We start from the raw sequence: 15,121 nt of genomic DNA, 5'->3' as shown, positions 1-15,121 counted from the left end.
CTCTTACCAAAACATTTTTTAAAGATTAGGTGAGAGGGGTCATGCTGGTGATAACATGGGTATTAGCCAATAGACACCCCTCACAGCCAAAATACAGTCAGTGTTGGAAGGAGAACTGGCTTTCCTCCAGTTCCACCTGAAACTGTGACAAAAACATGCAGGAGCTCAGTTTGTTTGTTCCCCTTCAGAGCTCAGTGTAACACTACGAGAAGTGCCCGTGCTGTGGGGGCAGCAAAAGCACTACTAAACAAACTGCTTCTGCAACTCCTAATTCTGCCTACCTTCGCCCCAAGATTCCAGTCCTCATCAGAATCCTCCTTAGCTATCAAGAAGATACACCTGCAAGCACTGTGGGCCACTGTGAAGATTTGAGGCCTACAGAGGCAAAGGGAAAAATGGTCAGGCTTAGAGGCCTGGAGTTTTCTGTCAGGAGGGGATAACTCTGAGAGGAGTCATTTCATTTCTCCAGATTAGTGTCAGTTTCATCTGCACTTGAGTTTTATTTCTTCAGGTTTGAAGCAGTACTTTCAGTTTTGAGGGAGGAGGGTATATAAAGTGAGGGGGAGAGAGCCAGTAAGGGACAGAAAAAAGACCAAGCTGCAACCAGAGCAAGAGCGAGACAGCCAGAGCCTGAAGGGAGAGCAGAGTCTGAAGGGAGAGCGGGAAGAAGCAGCCTAGAAAAGTCTAAGGACAGCTAGGGTAAAGGAACTTACGTTTTGCAACTTTTATTTTCTTTTAATGCCTTTCGTATCACCCAGCTCTATTGTGTAAATACCTTTAGTTGGAATTTGCTTGCTTTAAATCTACTAGTCAACTGTTGTGGTTAAACCCTGTGTCTAGAGTGTTAGTCACCCCATGTCTACAGCCTAAACCCAACATTACTGGGAAGGGGGAGTTTAAAAGAACGAAGGTGGGACTCTTAAGGAGGCAAGAGATCCTTAAGGAGTTGCTCAGGGGGTCCAGGTCATAAATGGAACCTTGACAGTCACTTTCTGTGTTACTTTTGGCATGGTCATCCCAATGTGCATTTGCGTGATTTCTGCTATGAGTTCACAAGTCAGCAAACCACAGTTTGTCTGAACGTCCTATTCCAGGCACACAGGGCAGAAACTGTGTTTGTACTGCTAGCCTCAAGAGCCAGAAGGACCCTGAGATGGACTTCCGAGTGCTCAGAAAGTGTGCCTTCTGAGCTCTCCGTACTTCCTTGTCCCTCCTCTTGGATAACAGAAGTAGAATCAATCACTAGTGAAATGCTCATCAAATGTTGGGAGCGTGTATAGAAACTTGGCCCTGAGATGGGTGTGTTTGCATAACGCGAAGCATTTATTTTCCCTTAAGCCATATTGAGAATACCTTTATTCTTCCCAGAGTCCTTCACTGTTACCCAGTATTTTCTGACAGTAGCAAGCTGCCTATTGCTCACTGTTGTATGCCCACAAAAATTTTCTGGACCCTTTGCTTCGAGGCCTATTAATCAAGGCTGTTTGCACCTTTTTCCTTAGTGTGAAATGAGGTGTTTGCATAGATCTGAGTTGTGTGAGGGCATTGGAGTAACAGCTGGTGATGTCACATAGGCTCCTTAAAGCAGGAGCAGTGCTATTCCCCTACATTAGGGGTGGGAAACCTGTGCCCCACAGATATTATTTGACTCCAAGTCCCGTCAGCCCCAGCCACAAGAGCAGCTGGTCAGAGATGATGGGGGTTGCAGTCCAGGAACATATTGAGGGCCATAGGTTCCCCATTCCTGACCTATGTGGTTCCCAGAAAGGGCATTTGGGAGGGGAACGAGGAATGGGGGTGTAGAGAGTGAAAGATTGCAGGCTTTCCAAACACAGATTATTATTACCTTATAGAATCATAGAATAGTAGGGTTGGAAGGGGCCTATAAAGACCATTAAGTCCAACCCGAGTCCAACCTTCCCCCTCTCAGCTTTCAGCTGGCACCTCTCCTGCTCATAGTGAAAAAAGAGGAGGAGAAGTCAGACAGTCTGACAGACGTGCAGGTGGAATATTATTAAAGAGAACAACCAGATACATGCTAAACTGCCTAATCTGCACGATCTGATCCCCAAGAGGTTAATTGCCTCGGCCCAAGTGCTATGACAGGAAGCCAGTTTCAAGGCATTGAACCAAATTGGTTTGTGAATTCTACAAAATTTTGCTCAATGCAGGAATACACTCAACTTTGGGCCAAACTATACATGATGTCAAACGTATTGTTTGGTGTCCTGTGATTCTTTTTTAAGCTTCAAACTGAAGCCATGGGGGTGGGGGGCGGTGATCAGGATCACAGCAAGGATTTCTTTTCACCCTTTCCCTTGTGCTGTGATCCCCCCAAACTCCCATCCCCAAGGCTGTTTGTCACAGGAGGGAAGCTGCCAAAGGCTGCTTCCTTCCCATGCCAAATAGCAGCCAGGGAGGGTGATCTTTGTCATGGCCATGGCATGGGAGGAAAGGGTTAACCCCCCAGTGCATTGGGCATGCTGGCTGGGGATGCTGGGAGTTGTAGCCGAGAACATCTGGAAGGCACCAGGTTGGGGCGGTTGACTTAGTTTAAAAGGAATCAGGCAATGCCAGACTATGTGTTGGGATGATGTGTTGTTCAGCCCTTCGCTTGCTTTCATGCTTGAAGCACAAACATGCCCTGGTTTGCAATCAGATACATTTATTGACAATATATTCATCATATATTGGAACACCACTTTCCAGGCCAATGTTCACCCACATGGGATCTTTTCAGTAATATAATGCTTTTACTTATTTATTTTTGAATATTTTAAAAATTAGAGTGGCTTTAAAAAAAGGTAGCTGAGATTTTTCAGGAGCCTGAGTTGTGCTACCACGACCACCTCTTGCACTTTCTTTTACACTAGCGTAGGCTTCCGGCACGCACGCACACACACACGCACAGCCCTGTTTACAAACCGCGTGTGAACGTCTGCTCAGAAGTAAGACCCTTTGAGTTCAAGTGGGACTTGCGCCCAGGCAAATGTGTGTAGCAGCATGGCCATGCTATCTGAGAATGATGGGAATGGTAGCCCAACACATCTGGAATCATGGGAATTGTAGCCCGACACATCTGGAGTGCATCGGGTCAGCGTTTTGACTTGCAGCCTAATTGAAATGACCAGTGCCAAATACATCCCAAGAAGCATTTATTAGAATGTACACTTCTGCGGCAGGGATTTGTAGTTTTATTGTTTTATTCTGTACAGTGCCATGTACATAAGAACATAAGAACAGCCCTGCTGGATCAGACCAAGGGTCCATCTAGTCCAGCATTCTGTTCACACGGCGGCCAACCAGCTGTCAACCAGGAACCCGCAAGCAGGACATGAGCATAACAGCACCCTCCTGCCCATGTTCCCCAGCAACTGGTGCACATAGGCTCACTGCCTCTGGTACTGGAGGTAGCACATAGTCTATGATGACATAGTCATCAGGACTAGTAGCCATTGATAGCCTTTTCCTGCAGGGATTTGTCCAACCCCCTCTTAAAAGCCATCCAAATTGGTGACCATCACTGCATCCTGTTGTAGCAGGTTCCATAGTTTAACTACGCGCTGTGTGAATCATAGAATCATAGAACAGTAGGGTTGGAAGGGGCCTATAAGACCATCGAGTCCAACCCCCTGCTCAATGCAGGAATCCAAGTCAGAGCATCCTTGACAGACGGCTGTCCAGCTTCATCTTGAATGCCTCCAGTGTGGGAGAGCCCACTCCTGAAGAAGTATTTCCTTTGATCTGCCCTGATTCTCCCACCAGTCAGCTTCATGGGATGACCCCACTGGGTTCTAGTATTTTGAGAAAGGGAGAAAAAAGTCTCCCTATCCACATTCTCCACACCATGCATAACTTTGTACACCTCTATCATGTCTCCCCTCACCCTCCTTTGATGGTGCTATAACAATAACAACAACAACAATAAAAGTGTCACGGCGGCAAAGCAATCATCCCCACATCCCAGCATGTGGTGAAATTGCAGGGCATGTATCATCTTCTCCCCAAGCACTGATCCCCACTGCATGCTATAGACAGAACATTCACAAAGTGCTTTGGAAGCATACCAGGTGGGGACACCCAAAATTTGCCGGAACGCTGTAGTGTGAACACCAGTTGCCAAGGGGCAGCGCTTGCAAGAAAGGGTTAAGGGGAAGGAAGCAAGAGGCCCGGTGTGCCACGGCTGATTTGCTTGGCAGCTGCGTTTGCCCATATCTCTGCCAGCTTGTTTGCAGATGCTTCTATTCAGGTCACAGTGGATAGAGAGGGCGGGCGTGCGGGCGTCATGGGAGCGTGTGGGAGGAGGATGCGCAGTTTGGCTTCATTTCGTCTCCTGGTGACGGAGCCTTTTACTCTCACCACTTCGGGGCAGGGGAGGAGCCGGGGAAAGAGAGAGAGAGAATCCAGGATGTAATTATTTTCCAGGGAGGAGCTGTTACCAACCGCACGCCTCCCATAATCGCAACCTCGGGCAATATATTTCTTCGTCTTCTTCTTTTCCCTCCCTCTATTGTGTTCAAAGAGGGGGGGGGGAAGGGGGGAGATTTTTCATGGGCGGTGGGTCCGCCTGACAACAACCCGCAATCCAGGCCTACCTAGGGGCATTTTTTCACACATATTACGCAGGCCTCCAAGTGCGGGAGCTGCAACCAAGCCCAGCTCCCTGATGGGTGAACTTGTATGATACAGCATGCTTGCAAATGGGTGTTTGTTGCATTCACACATTACGTTTTAGGTGGACCCCAAAGCTGCACCTACAAACGTAACATGTGAAGAGGCCTGTTAGAGTGCTGGGATCCACTTAAGTGGAAGCAAAAATACTAGCAAAAAACCACCCACCTGCCAAATTTAGTTCCCCCCCCCCACATCTTTCTCCATTTCCTGCCTCCTGAACTGCTTGTCATTTGGGTGGGTGGAATGCAAGTGGAGAGTTGTTCGAAATCTCTGCTTACAGAGTAGAGAAGTAGATGTAGGGAGAGATGTACGAACCAGAAACCAGGTGTTCTTTTCTCAGTTCACCAAAGTGACTGGGCTCTAGTGGGTTAGATTTAATACCTAGGACTGCTTAAACCTGCGGGTGGAGGGGGTAGAAGGAATCTGCTAGTCAATGGATGGATATGGAGGGCCCCCAAGTGTCAAGACTCCTGGGTTTTGCCCATTAGAGGGCTGTTGCTGGGGGCTGCCTCACAAGGCTCAAAGCAATATGCCTTCCAATACAGAGACGTGCTATAAGGAGCTTGGAAGTGTGCACAGGTGCCAGACATGTGTTTAAGCACTATGTGGTGTATTTCTAACACGTACCATTCAGGTACATGTGGAAAATATATTGGGTTGGATCCAGGATCCGCCTTCTTCAAGAGGAAGGCTCTGTTTGCGGAAGGTCTCTCCATCTGGTTTGGGGGATCCCCCCACGCACCACAGCTCTCCCCATTCAGCAGGGTCTCCTGTGTAGCATTTTCAGAGGGCTGGAGGGGCGCCTGTGGGAAGCAGGGGGCGGGGAAGTCCACTTCCTCCAGTGCAATTGATCCAGTGTAAACCTGGATCCAGCCCATTGTACAAAGTGGCCCTGAGGAGCTTAGAACAGCTGGTCCTGGGATCCACTCGGTTCTTTGGATGAAATGGAATGGAATGAGCAAAAGCAACCAAGAGTCTTACGGCACCTTAAAGGCTAATGCATTTATTAAGGCATAAGCTTTCATGGCCTCATCCAGTGAAGCAGACGGTAGTCCACAAAAGCTGATGCCATAATCAACGTATTAGTCTTTAAGGTACCACAAGGCTCTTCGGGGTGCTTGTTTGCTTTTTGCTGCAACAGAGTAACACAGCCAGCCCTCTGGAGATGTCTGAACGAGTGCAGCTGGGAGGTACTGTGTTTGTGATATCTTCCAAATGCAGAAGTGAAGAAGGGGGAGATGGAATCTCGGTCTTTCTTCAGGCAAGTCACTGTCTCTCAGGCCTAGTGCAGACAGAAAATTAACTAGGCTTGAGGGATCACGCATGGGCAATAGTATTGCCTGTAGATTCTCTACTCCCTGTAGGTCTGGGTTCACTGTGGCATGCAACTATTGCCAAATGAAGCTGCAAAAATATGTTCTTTAAAAAGCAGGAAAGGCGGACACCATCCGAGCAAATCTGGTCTCCTTTCTTGTAGAATGTTTCCAAGAATAATGGCTTGAACCTTTGTCATCTCTTGCATATTGCCCAAACTGGAATATTATCGTAATACTACAGCAAGTAATCATTAGAATTTATATTGTGCTTTTGAATATCCAGCTTTTTAGCGCTTCACATTTATTGTCTTGCCATCCTTGCAACATCCCGGTAAATAGGTCGGTATTACTATGCCCATATTGCAAAGGGGTGGGGATGCTGAGGCTGAGAGAGAGAGCAGCTTGCCTAGGTCTACTGTGTGAGTTTATGTCTGGCATGAGATTTGGACTGGGAGCTTCCCAGTTCATAGCACAACTTCTCCTAGCTGCTACGCTGCTCCAGCTGTCTATATTTATGAATTATAAATGGGCAGATATGGAAGTGTGGGTTTTTATAATTCTCAGTCTCCTGGATGATTAGTTCAAGCTTAGGCCGTACGTTGTCAGCTGAAAGGCATGAACTCCAGCTCCCAGTCTGCCGAGAGGAGATTGGAGCCAAGGCTGAAACTGTTGCACAGTGTAATCCTATGCATGTTTACTCAGAAGTAAGTTACACTGAGCAATTAGTGTGCTTAAGATTGCAGGCTTAATCTCAAGGTACAAGACCCAAGAAACTGATACTCCATCCCTGGAATTCACCTAAAGTCTCCAAGCAAAATCTGAACACTGGCTTTTGGGTGGATGGGTGTGTGTGTCTGTGTGTGTGTGCGCGCGCACGCACGCGTGTGCATGTGTGAAATTGACTAGGAGTTTCCCCTCATTTTGACTTTAGGCTAATCAGTTTCAGCTTCCCCTATGCTACCTTTCCTGCAAGCAATTCACCTCTTTGCGAACTGAGCTGGTGTAACAGGAAAGGCAGATAAAATGAGAACATCTTTACACCAGCCTAAAATCCCACATTTAAAACGAGGCTTTCTGCTTCCGTTTTAAATACAGGATCATGACAGACTCCTTTACATGTGCTCCATATAGTTTCGTTAGACAGCCACTAGATGGCGCTGTGGTCTAGCTCCTCTTATTGTGGCTTTTCTTTTTTCATGAGGGAACTCAAACAGAACTCAAGTGCTGTAATCTGATAGCTCATTATCTCCAATCTTTTTTAAAAAATGGAATAAAGGTCATTTAGTGTGAGAGATGCCCTGGAGGTTGATGGCATCATCCAAAGGGCCCACAGTCTTCCATTAGTGAGCAATCTCCATAGCAGGATAAAAGCTCCATGTGAAGAAGCCCTGAGTTGGGGTGGGTGGGGACAGGGACAAAACAGAACTTATCGTGAATTCTTCAGCTTCACTATGAGCCTAGCTCTCCCCCCCCTCCCCCAGCTGTGCAGCTGAAAATGGCACTGAATCCCACCTTGGCTTAGCTGTTATTGCCATGGTTCAAATAGACAGTCCTTCTTTTAAAAAAAGCAGGGGGAAAACACTTCATAGATGTCTATCTGTGTTTTCACCACTTTTTAATTAATTTAAAAAACCTTGAAACTTTCTAAAAGGACAAAAGTGCTCTGGGGATGCCAGGGTGGAGGGAGGGTGAGAGGTTCTTTGTGACATCACAGGAGGCCCCCCAATCGGTGCTACACTTGTGTACAACTTGCTTCGGCTTCCAAGAGCCATTTTGTTCTCGATCGTGGAGAGGAATTGGTACATTTGGATTAGATGCAGTGAGAGGACTTCCAGATCAGCCTCATAGCTCTAACACGGTTTCATCTATCTGTCTTCACCTTTAAAGCCACAATATGGGCAAGGCACAGTGTGTGTGGACTGTATAAGCCAGACATCAGTGATGTCATGGGTACTGTCCAGAGGGTTTGCACACTTTTAAGACAGCACTCCAAATTCCATTGGTCCTGATACCCGGGGCGGGGGGAATCACATCTTCCCATGCTCTTGATGGGAATACCTTGTGGTTTCTGGGCTGGGAGAAAGCTGTATCTAGGGGCTTCTTCACACGGTGCTTTTATCCTGCTATTGAGATTGGTTACTCATGGAAGTTTGCAGGTCCTTTAAATGACATCGTCAACTTCCAGGGTGTCTCCCACGCTAAATGACCTTTATCCCAGTTTTTTAAAAGATCAGAGATAATGAGCTATCAAATTACAGTGTGTTGAGTTCCCTCCTGAAAACAGGAAGTCATGCAATAAGAGGAACTAGACCACAGCGCCATCTAGTGGCTGAATAATGAAACATATAGAACAACACAGATAAGGGGGGAAAGGAGGGGGAAATGGGGCGGGAAGGAAGCGCATGTACAGGAAGTCCATCATGATCCTGCATTTAAAATGGAAACAGAAAGCCCTGTTTTAAATGCAGGATTGTAAGCTGGTGTAGAAATGCTCTAGGTTTGACAGAATTTGTTGTGCTATGCACTGGGAAAGCCTTTAGCTGCACTTAGTCCAGTTCTATAAAATGGAAATAATCCTGGCGTGCCCTGATGGATTTGTTTCAGGAGAATAAAGATGGTAAGGAAAGGCTGTTACACTGTCTTGCAAGGGAGAAACAGAGACAGAGAATTCTAAATAAACACTTATGATGCCCAACAGGGACATCCTTTTCTTGGTGTCTGGCTCCCTTGTCTCAAGTCCCACTCTGATTTCTTCATGCAGGGATTTATACAAGCAACAAGGACCCCATTTCACACGGGGGTGGGGTGCTCAGAACAGTTTGCAGCACGCCCCTCTCCTCCAGTCTTCTGGCTCACCAAGGCACTTCATCGCTTCCCCAGCTCACCCGCTCTCCCTTTGCTAGCACCATCCCAACCTCTTCCTCTTCCTCCGTCTCCACTACCCAGGTAAGGACTTCAAACATCAATGTTGTACCTGTTCTTTTCTATGAGAGGGCCAGGCCCCCAAGTCTTCTGCCTGTCCAGTCTGGCATCATCCATGTACAAAAGGACCATCCTAATTTTCAGGAGATTAAATATATAAAAGGTAAAGACGTTAAAGGATATCAAAAAGAAAATTACTGTGAATAACTCATAGACTGACCTCTGCGGGGTATGATTTGTAAAATACAAAGCAAATCAAGAATGGTTGCTTCCCTTAAAGGTTATGGATACCAGTACCCCAAGTCCTCATTGGACAGAGAGATTGCTCTTGCCCCTTGCTGTTCTGCAGTATATCTACTCAGAATTCTGCTCAGAATCTGTGACGGGGGAGGGGGGGACACAAAAACTACAGGCCAATAGCAGTATTCAGTGGCTGAATGTGCTTTACTGTGTTATGTTGCATGAGAAGCTTCAAGGGTGCCATTCATCATTCACAGTTAACATGGCCACTCATTTTGTATCAGCAAGCTGTAAATTTCTGTCATTAACTAAAAGCTTAAATCTCTTATTAAAAACAAAACAAAGAGCTTTTCTACATTAAGCATTTGTTGCGTGCTCATCATTCCCTACTCATGGTTGTTTATGGGTTCTCTAGATGACAACGTGACCCACCAGTTTCGCTTCCATTTGTAAACAGCACCGTCTTTGAGGGGTTTTTTTAGAGCAGGGAAAAAGGGGTATAATTTTTAAAGGTGAAAGAAAACACAATTTCCTCTTTTGTATTTGCGCTATTCCACTATACCACAGTGCCGCCTAGAGGTTACGTAGTGTGAAAGCAGGAAAGGTAATGCTCTTTATGTAGTGCTTGGATCTCAATTCTGCAATGAAACCGAAAGTAGATACAGCCTCGTGTAGAAAAGCCCAAAGTGTAAGTGCTGTTATTCTTGGAGGAGGAGGAGGAGGAGGAGGAACTAGAGCAATAATCCAGAAGGCCCTCCCATGATATGGACCTGATGATCTGGGATCCTGAGCTGAACCTCTCCCCGTAACTCTAGTCCCTGACTTTACTTGCGTACATGCCTCCAGGTTTGGTTTGGTTTGGTTTGGTTTTGCCTTGAAGGGTACCAGAGTTCAATTTCACCGGAGCGTTCTGCAGAAAGAAAGTGGTTTCATTGTAAAGAACAGGCAGCTAGTGTTCCTTCAGCAAAACAAGGATCCAGTGTTTTGGAGCTGGTCTAAGATAGGGAGATGCCTCTCCACTTTAAGATAATCCATTCAGTAGTAGTCAAGGATTTGGTGGGAAGCTTGGAAAAGAAGGCTCTTAAAACGAAGTGTTTGTTTTCTCCTTTGTCTTTCCCTTCTTGCAGGTGTTCTCACTGGCAGGACCTACGTTCAGTCTCCCTTCCTCGCACATTTTTGGAAGCCCTCTCACCTCTGGACTGTCAATCAATCCCCTGCTGAGCCAGTCCGAAACCAACCGGACAGGTAGGCAAATGAGGAAGTTTTACACGAGCTCTGATCTCATTCCGAAACATCCAGGGTTCTTTTCCTCCTTCCCTATGTGGGTGAGATTTCCACATTGCGGGAGCATGGGCAAGTTACAGGAGGAAAAGAGATTTCAGATTTAATTCTTCGTTTTGTACAGGCTCTTTGACATATAAGTACAGTAGTCAAGCATCTGAAATCTGATCTAGAGCTCTTGGGAAACGAGCACAGGGGACCGTGCGCATGTTCAACGAAGGAGAGAGACATGCTGGTGCTGTAGAGCGACAATGACTGCACTGGGGTGCCATCTGGTGGCGCATGGGAGCAAGAACATCCCTCAAGACAGGAAGCAGCTACGTTGGCGGAGCTTGTATTGAACGTTTTCAGTTTCGCAGGGAGATTTACGGGGCTTTGGTTTCAAAGCAGCACAGGATGTAAAATGTGTTGCGGTGTAGAATATTAACGGTGTCGATGCTGAGTGTAGGGCATCGACTGGGAAGGAGCAAAATATTGCACTTTATAAGATCTAGGAAGGTAACACTAGCCAGGCTGTGGCCACTTCTGCAACATTCCCAACATGGCAGATTTCGTAGGTATTTTGCAGACCTGGCTAGACATGACACCCAGGGTGGTATCAGGGCTAAGCATCATTGGGTACCTGCCAGTGCCCACTTCAAAGTGATCTTGATAGCCTGGAGCGCTGGGCAGAAAACAACAGAATTACATTTAATAGGGATAAATGCCAAGTTCCGCACCTAGGAAAAAGAAACTAAATGCACAGTTACAAGATGGGGGATACGTGGCTCAACAGCACTACAAGTGAGAAAGATCTTGGAATAGTTGTCGATCACAAACTGAATATGAGCAAGCAATGTGATGTGGCTGCAAAAAAGGCCAATGCTCTTTTGGGCTGCATTAATAGAAGCATAGCTTCCAAATCCTGGGAAGTACTAGTTCCCCTCTACTCAGCACTGGTTAGGCCTCATCTGGAGTACTGTGTCCAGTTCTGGGCACCACACTTTAAGAAAAATGTAGACAAACTGGAGAGGGTTCAGAGGAGGGCAACAAAGATGATCAGGGGACTGGAAACAAAGCCCTCTGAGGAGAGACTGAAAGAACTGGGCATGTTTAGCTTTGAGAGGAGAAGGCGCTCTTCAAGTACTTGAAGGCTGTCACAGAGAGGAAGGCCGGGATCTCTTCTCTATCATCCCAGAGTGCAGGACACGGAATAATAGGCTCAAGTTACAGGAAGCCAGATTCCGGCTGAACATCAGGAAAAACTTCCTGACTGTTAGAGCAACACGACAATGGAACCAATGACCTAGGGAGGTGGTGGGCTCTCCCACACTGGAGGCCTTCAAGACGAGGCTGGACAGCCATCTGTCAGGGATGCTCTGACTTGGATTCCTGCACTGAGCAGGGGGTTGGACTCGATGGCCTTGTAGGCCCCTTCCAACCCTACTATTCGATGATTCTATCCTGCAGGGGGGGCCAGTGTCAGTGGCTGGAGCACCTGGCCCTGCTCCTCCTCCTCGCTATTAATGCCTGTTCAGCTGCCCTACCTGAGCATAAAAGCAGTGACAAGAATGAGGAAGAGACAGAGCAGCATCCTTGCCTTGTATTCTTCTTCTGGGTGGTTGTATGGACTGGGTCCGGAGGAAGAGGGCAAGAGAATTGGCAGCAGGGTAGAGAAGTAAGGAGGGTGTAGGCCTGTTCAGGGAGAGGATCTGCTACAGTTATCTTGCCCAAGAGCCCCCAAAACCTGGAGCTGGCACTGATTTCTGTAAACCCGGGTCTGCCCCTTAAAAATTAGGGCCCAATTCAAGAGAAAAAAGGATACATAGAGAATGTTAAACCCTTCCCATCACACTTGAAGCTTATGTCCCCAGTGTGTGTGTCGTCCCTGCCCTGACCCCTGCCCAGTGCTTTTCTTCTCAGCCAGGCCTTGATCCTGGAAATGAATTCTCCTGGGAGGAAAGCACTGGAGGGTGGGTCCTACAGGTAGGTAAGCAGTGGAGACTGGAAGGGTTTCGGTCCCTTCAACTATATGGCCCTTTGGGGCTAAACATAGGATCATCTCCCTAGGGCTCTACCTGGGCCTACTGCCATCATGTGCCAGTGTGGTGTACTGGCGAGAGTGTTGGACTGGGAGCTTGGAGATCTGGGTTCTAGTCCCCACTCGGCCATGGAGCTCACTGGGTGATTCTGAGATGGTCACAGACTCTCAGCCTAACCTACCTCACAGGGTTGTTGGGAGGATAAAATGAAGAGGAGGAGGATTATGCACGCCACCTTGCGTTCCTTAAGGAGGAAAAAGGCGGGATATAAATGCAAGCAAGCAAGCGATAAATAAATAAATAAATGTGTAGCCTAGTCTTTAGATCAGAGCGGGCAACTTCAGGCAGTCTGGTGGCCACCCTTCCTCCCCCAAGACCTGCCACAGGCTGTGTTGCCACACTGTCAAAAAAAGGGGGGCTTAAAAAAAAAGGTCATGCTTTGCCACCAAAACTGGGGGACATTGGGGAGCCCCTGCAGCCCGCAGATCGTGTGTTGACAACCTCAGCTCTAGATCATTTGCTAAAACTCGAGCTTGAGTTGGTGTTCGTGGGGGTTGCCTGCAAATTATGTTTAAAAGATCACCATTTCTCTTTCTGCTTCCAGAACCAGATTTGGAAGACTGTAATTTTGCCTGCCGAGGCTCCTCGCCCCAAGAAAGTCTCTCTTCCATGTAAGTTTTCCCAAAAGGCTGTGGGGGACAGGGGAGGAAATCATGCACTGACGCACTATCAAGGACAGGATGAGCCCTATATCTGGAGAGAGGGCTGCCCCACATGGCAGTAGGGATGTCGGAGAATTTCTCCACGAATCTCCGGGAGGCTGAATGCCAACGCATTCGGCCCCCCGAAATTAGTGGAGAAATGGTCCGCCACCCCCCCCGGGATGGGACTTACCTTGGCCAAATGTCCCTGGCGGCGGCGGCTCCTGGCAGCGGTGCGGCAGTGGTGCGGCAGCGGCCGGTCTTCCAACCGGCTGCCGCCGCCATTTCCAAGTGTAAAAAAAACCCAACAACAACAAAAGTGATAGGCTACGTAAAGTTTTACGTAGCCTATCACAGCTAGATTTTTTAAAAAAAACGTGATAGGCTACGTAAATCCTTATGTAGCCTATCACAGCTGACTTTGGGGAAAAAAAACGCATACGCAAATGGCGGCGCCCATGGGCGCCGCCATTTGCGTTCCTTATTTGGGCACGTGTAGTCTACGTAGACATTTACGTAGACTACGGTGAAAATAAGGGGAACGCTATTTGCGTTGCCCTTATTTTTGCCGTAGTCTACGTAAATGTCTACGTAGACTACACATGCCCAAATAAGGAACGCAAATGGCGGTGCCCATAGGCGCCGCCATTTGCGTACGCGCTTTTTTTTTTCCCCCAAAGTCAGCCATGATAGGCTACGTAAACATTTACGTAGCCTATCACGGCTGACTGCAGGGACGCAAACGGCGGCGGCTACAGCCGCTGCCATTTGCAACACGGCAGGAGCAGAGGATTTGTGGCCGGAGGGACGGGGCGCCTCCCCCCTGGCCAGAATTTCGGCTGGAGGGACGGGGCGCCTCCCCCCCGGCCAGAATTTTGGCGGGGAGGAACAGAGCGCCTCCCCCCCACCGCGAAGCAAGCTGCGGGACCAGGTAAGGGACTTTCGTCCATCCCTACATGGCAGACAGAAGAGAAGGCAACGCTAAGTGGGTGCACAACAGGCTTATTAACAAGCTGGTCCCAAAACCCTAACCCAGCCTCCCCCAACCTGGTGGCCTCCAGAAGTGCTGGACTACAACTCCCATCATCCCTCCCCAACATGGGGCAGGGGTTTTTTAGTCCAACACATCCGGAGGGCACCAGCTTGCGGGAGGCTGTGGGCCTGAACAAACGTGGGGAGAACAGCTTTTTTGTACTGGGGAAACCTAACTGGAACTTGCCACTGTCTGCTGAAACTGACCAGCTACTTTGGAGTTAAGCTGGAGGAGACGGAATTCCACCAGAATACGGGTGTTTTCATTCATAGAGTTTCCTATGTTCGAAACACATTGAGAAATTTAGGAAACCGGCTTCGTTAATGCAACCTGCCTGGCGCCCGCTGGATTGGCCTTCTGCAATGGGATATAATCGGAATCTACCCTCTTTGAGCAGGAGGAGGCGGAAAAGGTTCCCTCCTGTCCATTTCCCAGAAAATCTAGTCTGGCCCCATGGAACTGTGCGTGGAGATAGACAGTAAGATCCCCTGGGAAAGGCGCTGCAGGAGGGGAGTGCAGGGGAGAAGTGGTGGCAGGGAAAGGGTGAAGCATCAGCACTGCTTTGCCCCTCTGGAATGACACGCTTCCCCCACGGCTTTTTAGATGTTTGGCCAGCCTTGCATTTAGCAACTCTGCTGGTAGCCGTGGGCAACCAGGTGTTCCATGCAAGCAAGTGAATGGGCTGGCGGAGGAAGGATGGGTTGTTCCATTCCTCCTCTGCCAGCCTGCTTGTATCTGTGCTAGCTGCTGGGGAAGCAACATCTGGGGAAGCAACATCTCTGCCTCCATAACCAGCATGAACATGAGGAGGGGGGAGAAATTGCCCATCCCTCCTCTGCCAATCCACTTGATAGAAGGCAGGGGGTTTTTTTTGCTATCCTGCATTTTCATGCTGGCTGTGAAGAAGAAGGCTTCCCCTCTTCCATGGTGAAC

The 15,121-nt window shown here is 48.1% G+C and overlaps 1 protein-coding gene across 7 annotated transcripts in view; it reads left to right on the top strand.

Moving 5' to 3' along the window:
- Positions 1 to 15,121, top strand: part of MLLT6 (MLLT6, PHD finger containing) — a 145,367-nt gene that overhangs the window by 117,593 nt on the left and 12,653 nt on the right. For all 7 annotated transcript variants that reach the window (XM_084804714.1, XM_084804712.1, XM_084804713.1 and 4 more), the window contains 3 exons: positions 8,752 to 8,936; positions 10,280 to 10,397; positions 13,059 to 13,125. In XM_084804714.1, the coding sequence (XP_084660840.1) occupies positions 8,752 to 8,936; positions 10,280 to 10,397; positions 13,059 to 13,125 (370 nt within the window). The remainder of the gene's footprint in view (positions 1 to 8,751; positions 8,937 to 10,279; positions 10,398 to 13,058; positions 13,126 to 15,121) is intronic.

Source organism: Heloderma suspectum, chromosome 6 (genome assembly GCF_057233095.1).
Source record: "Heloderma suspectum isolate Gila_16-S chromosome 6, 16-S_ref, whole genome shotgun sequence".
In the NCBI taxonomy this organism is placed as follows: Eukaryota; Metazoa; Chordata; class Lepidosauria; order Squamata; family Helodermatidae; genus Heloderma; species Heloderma suspectum.
This window is presented reverse-complemented; position numbering and strand designations above follow the sequence as displayed.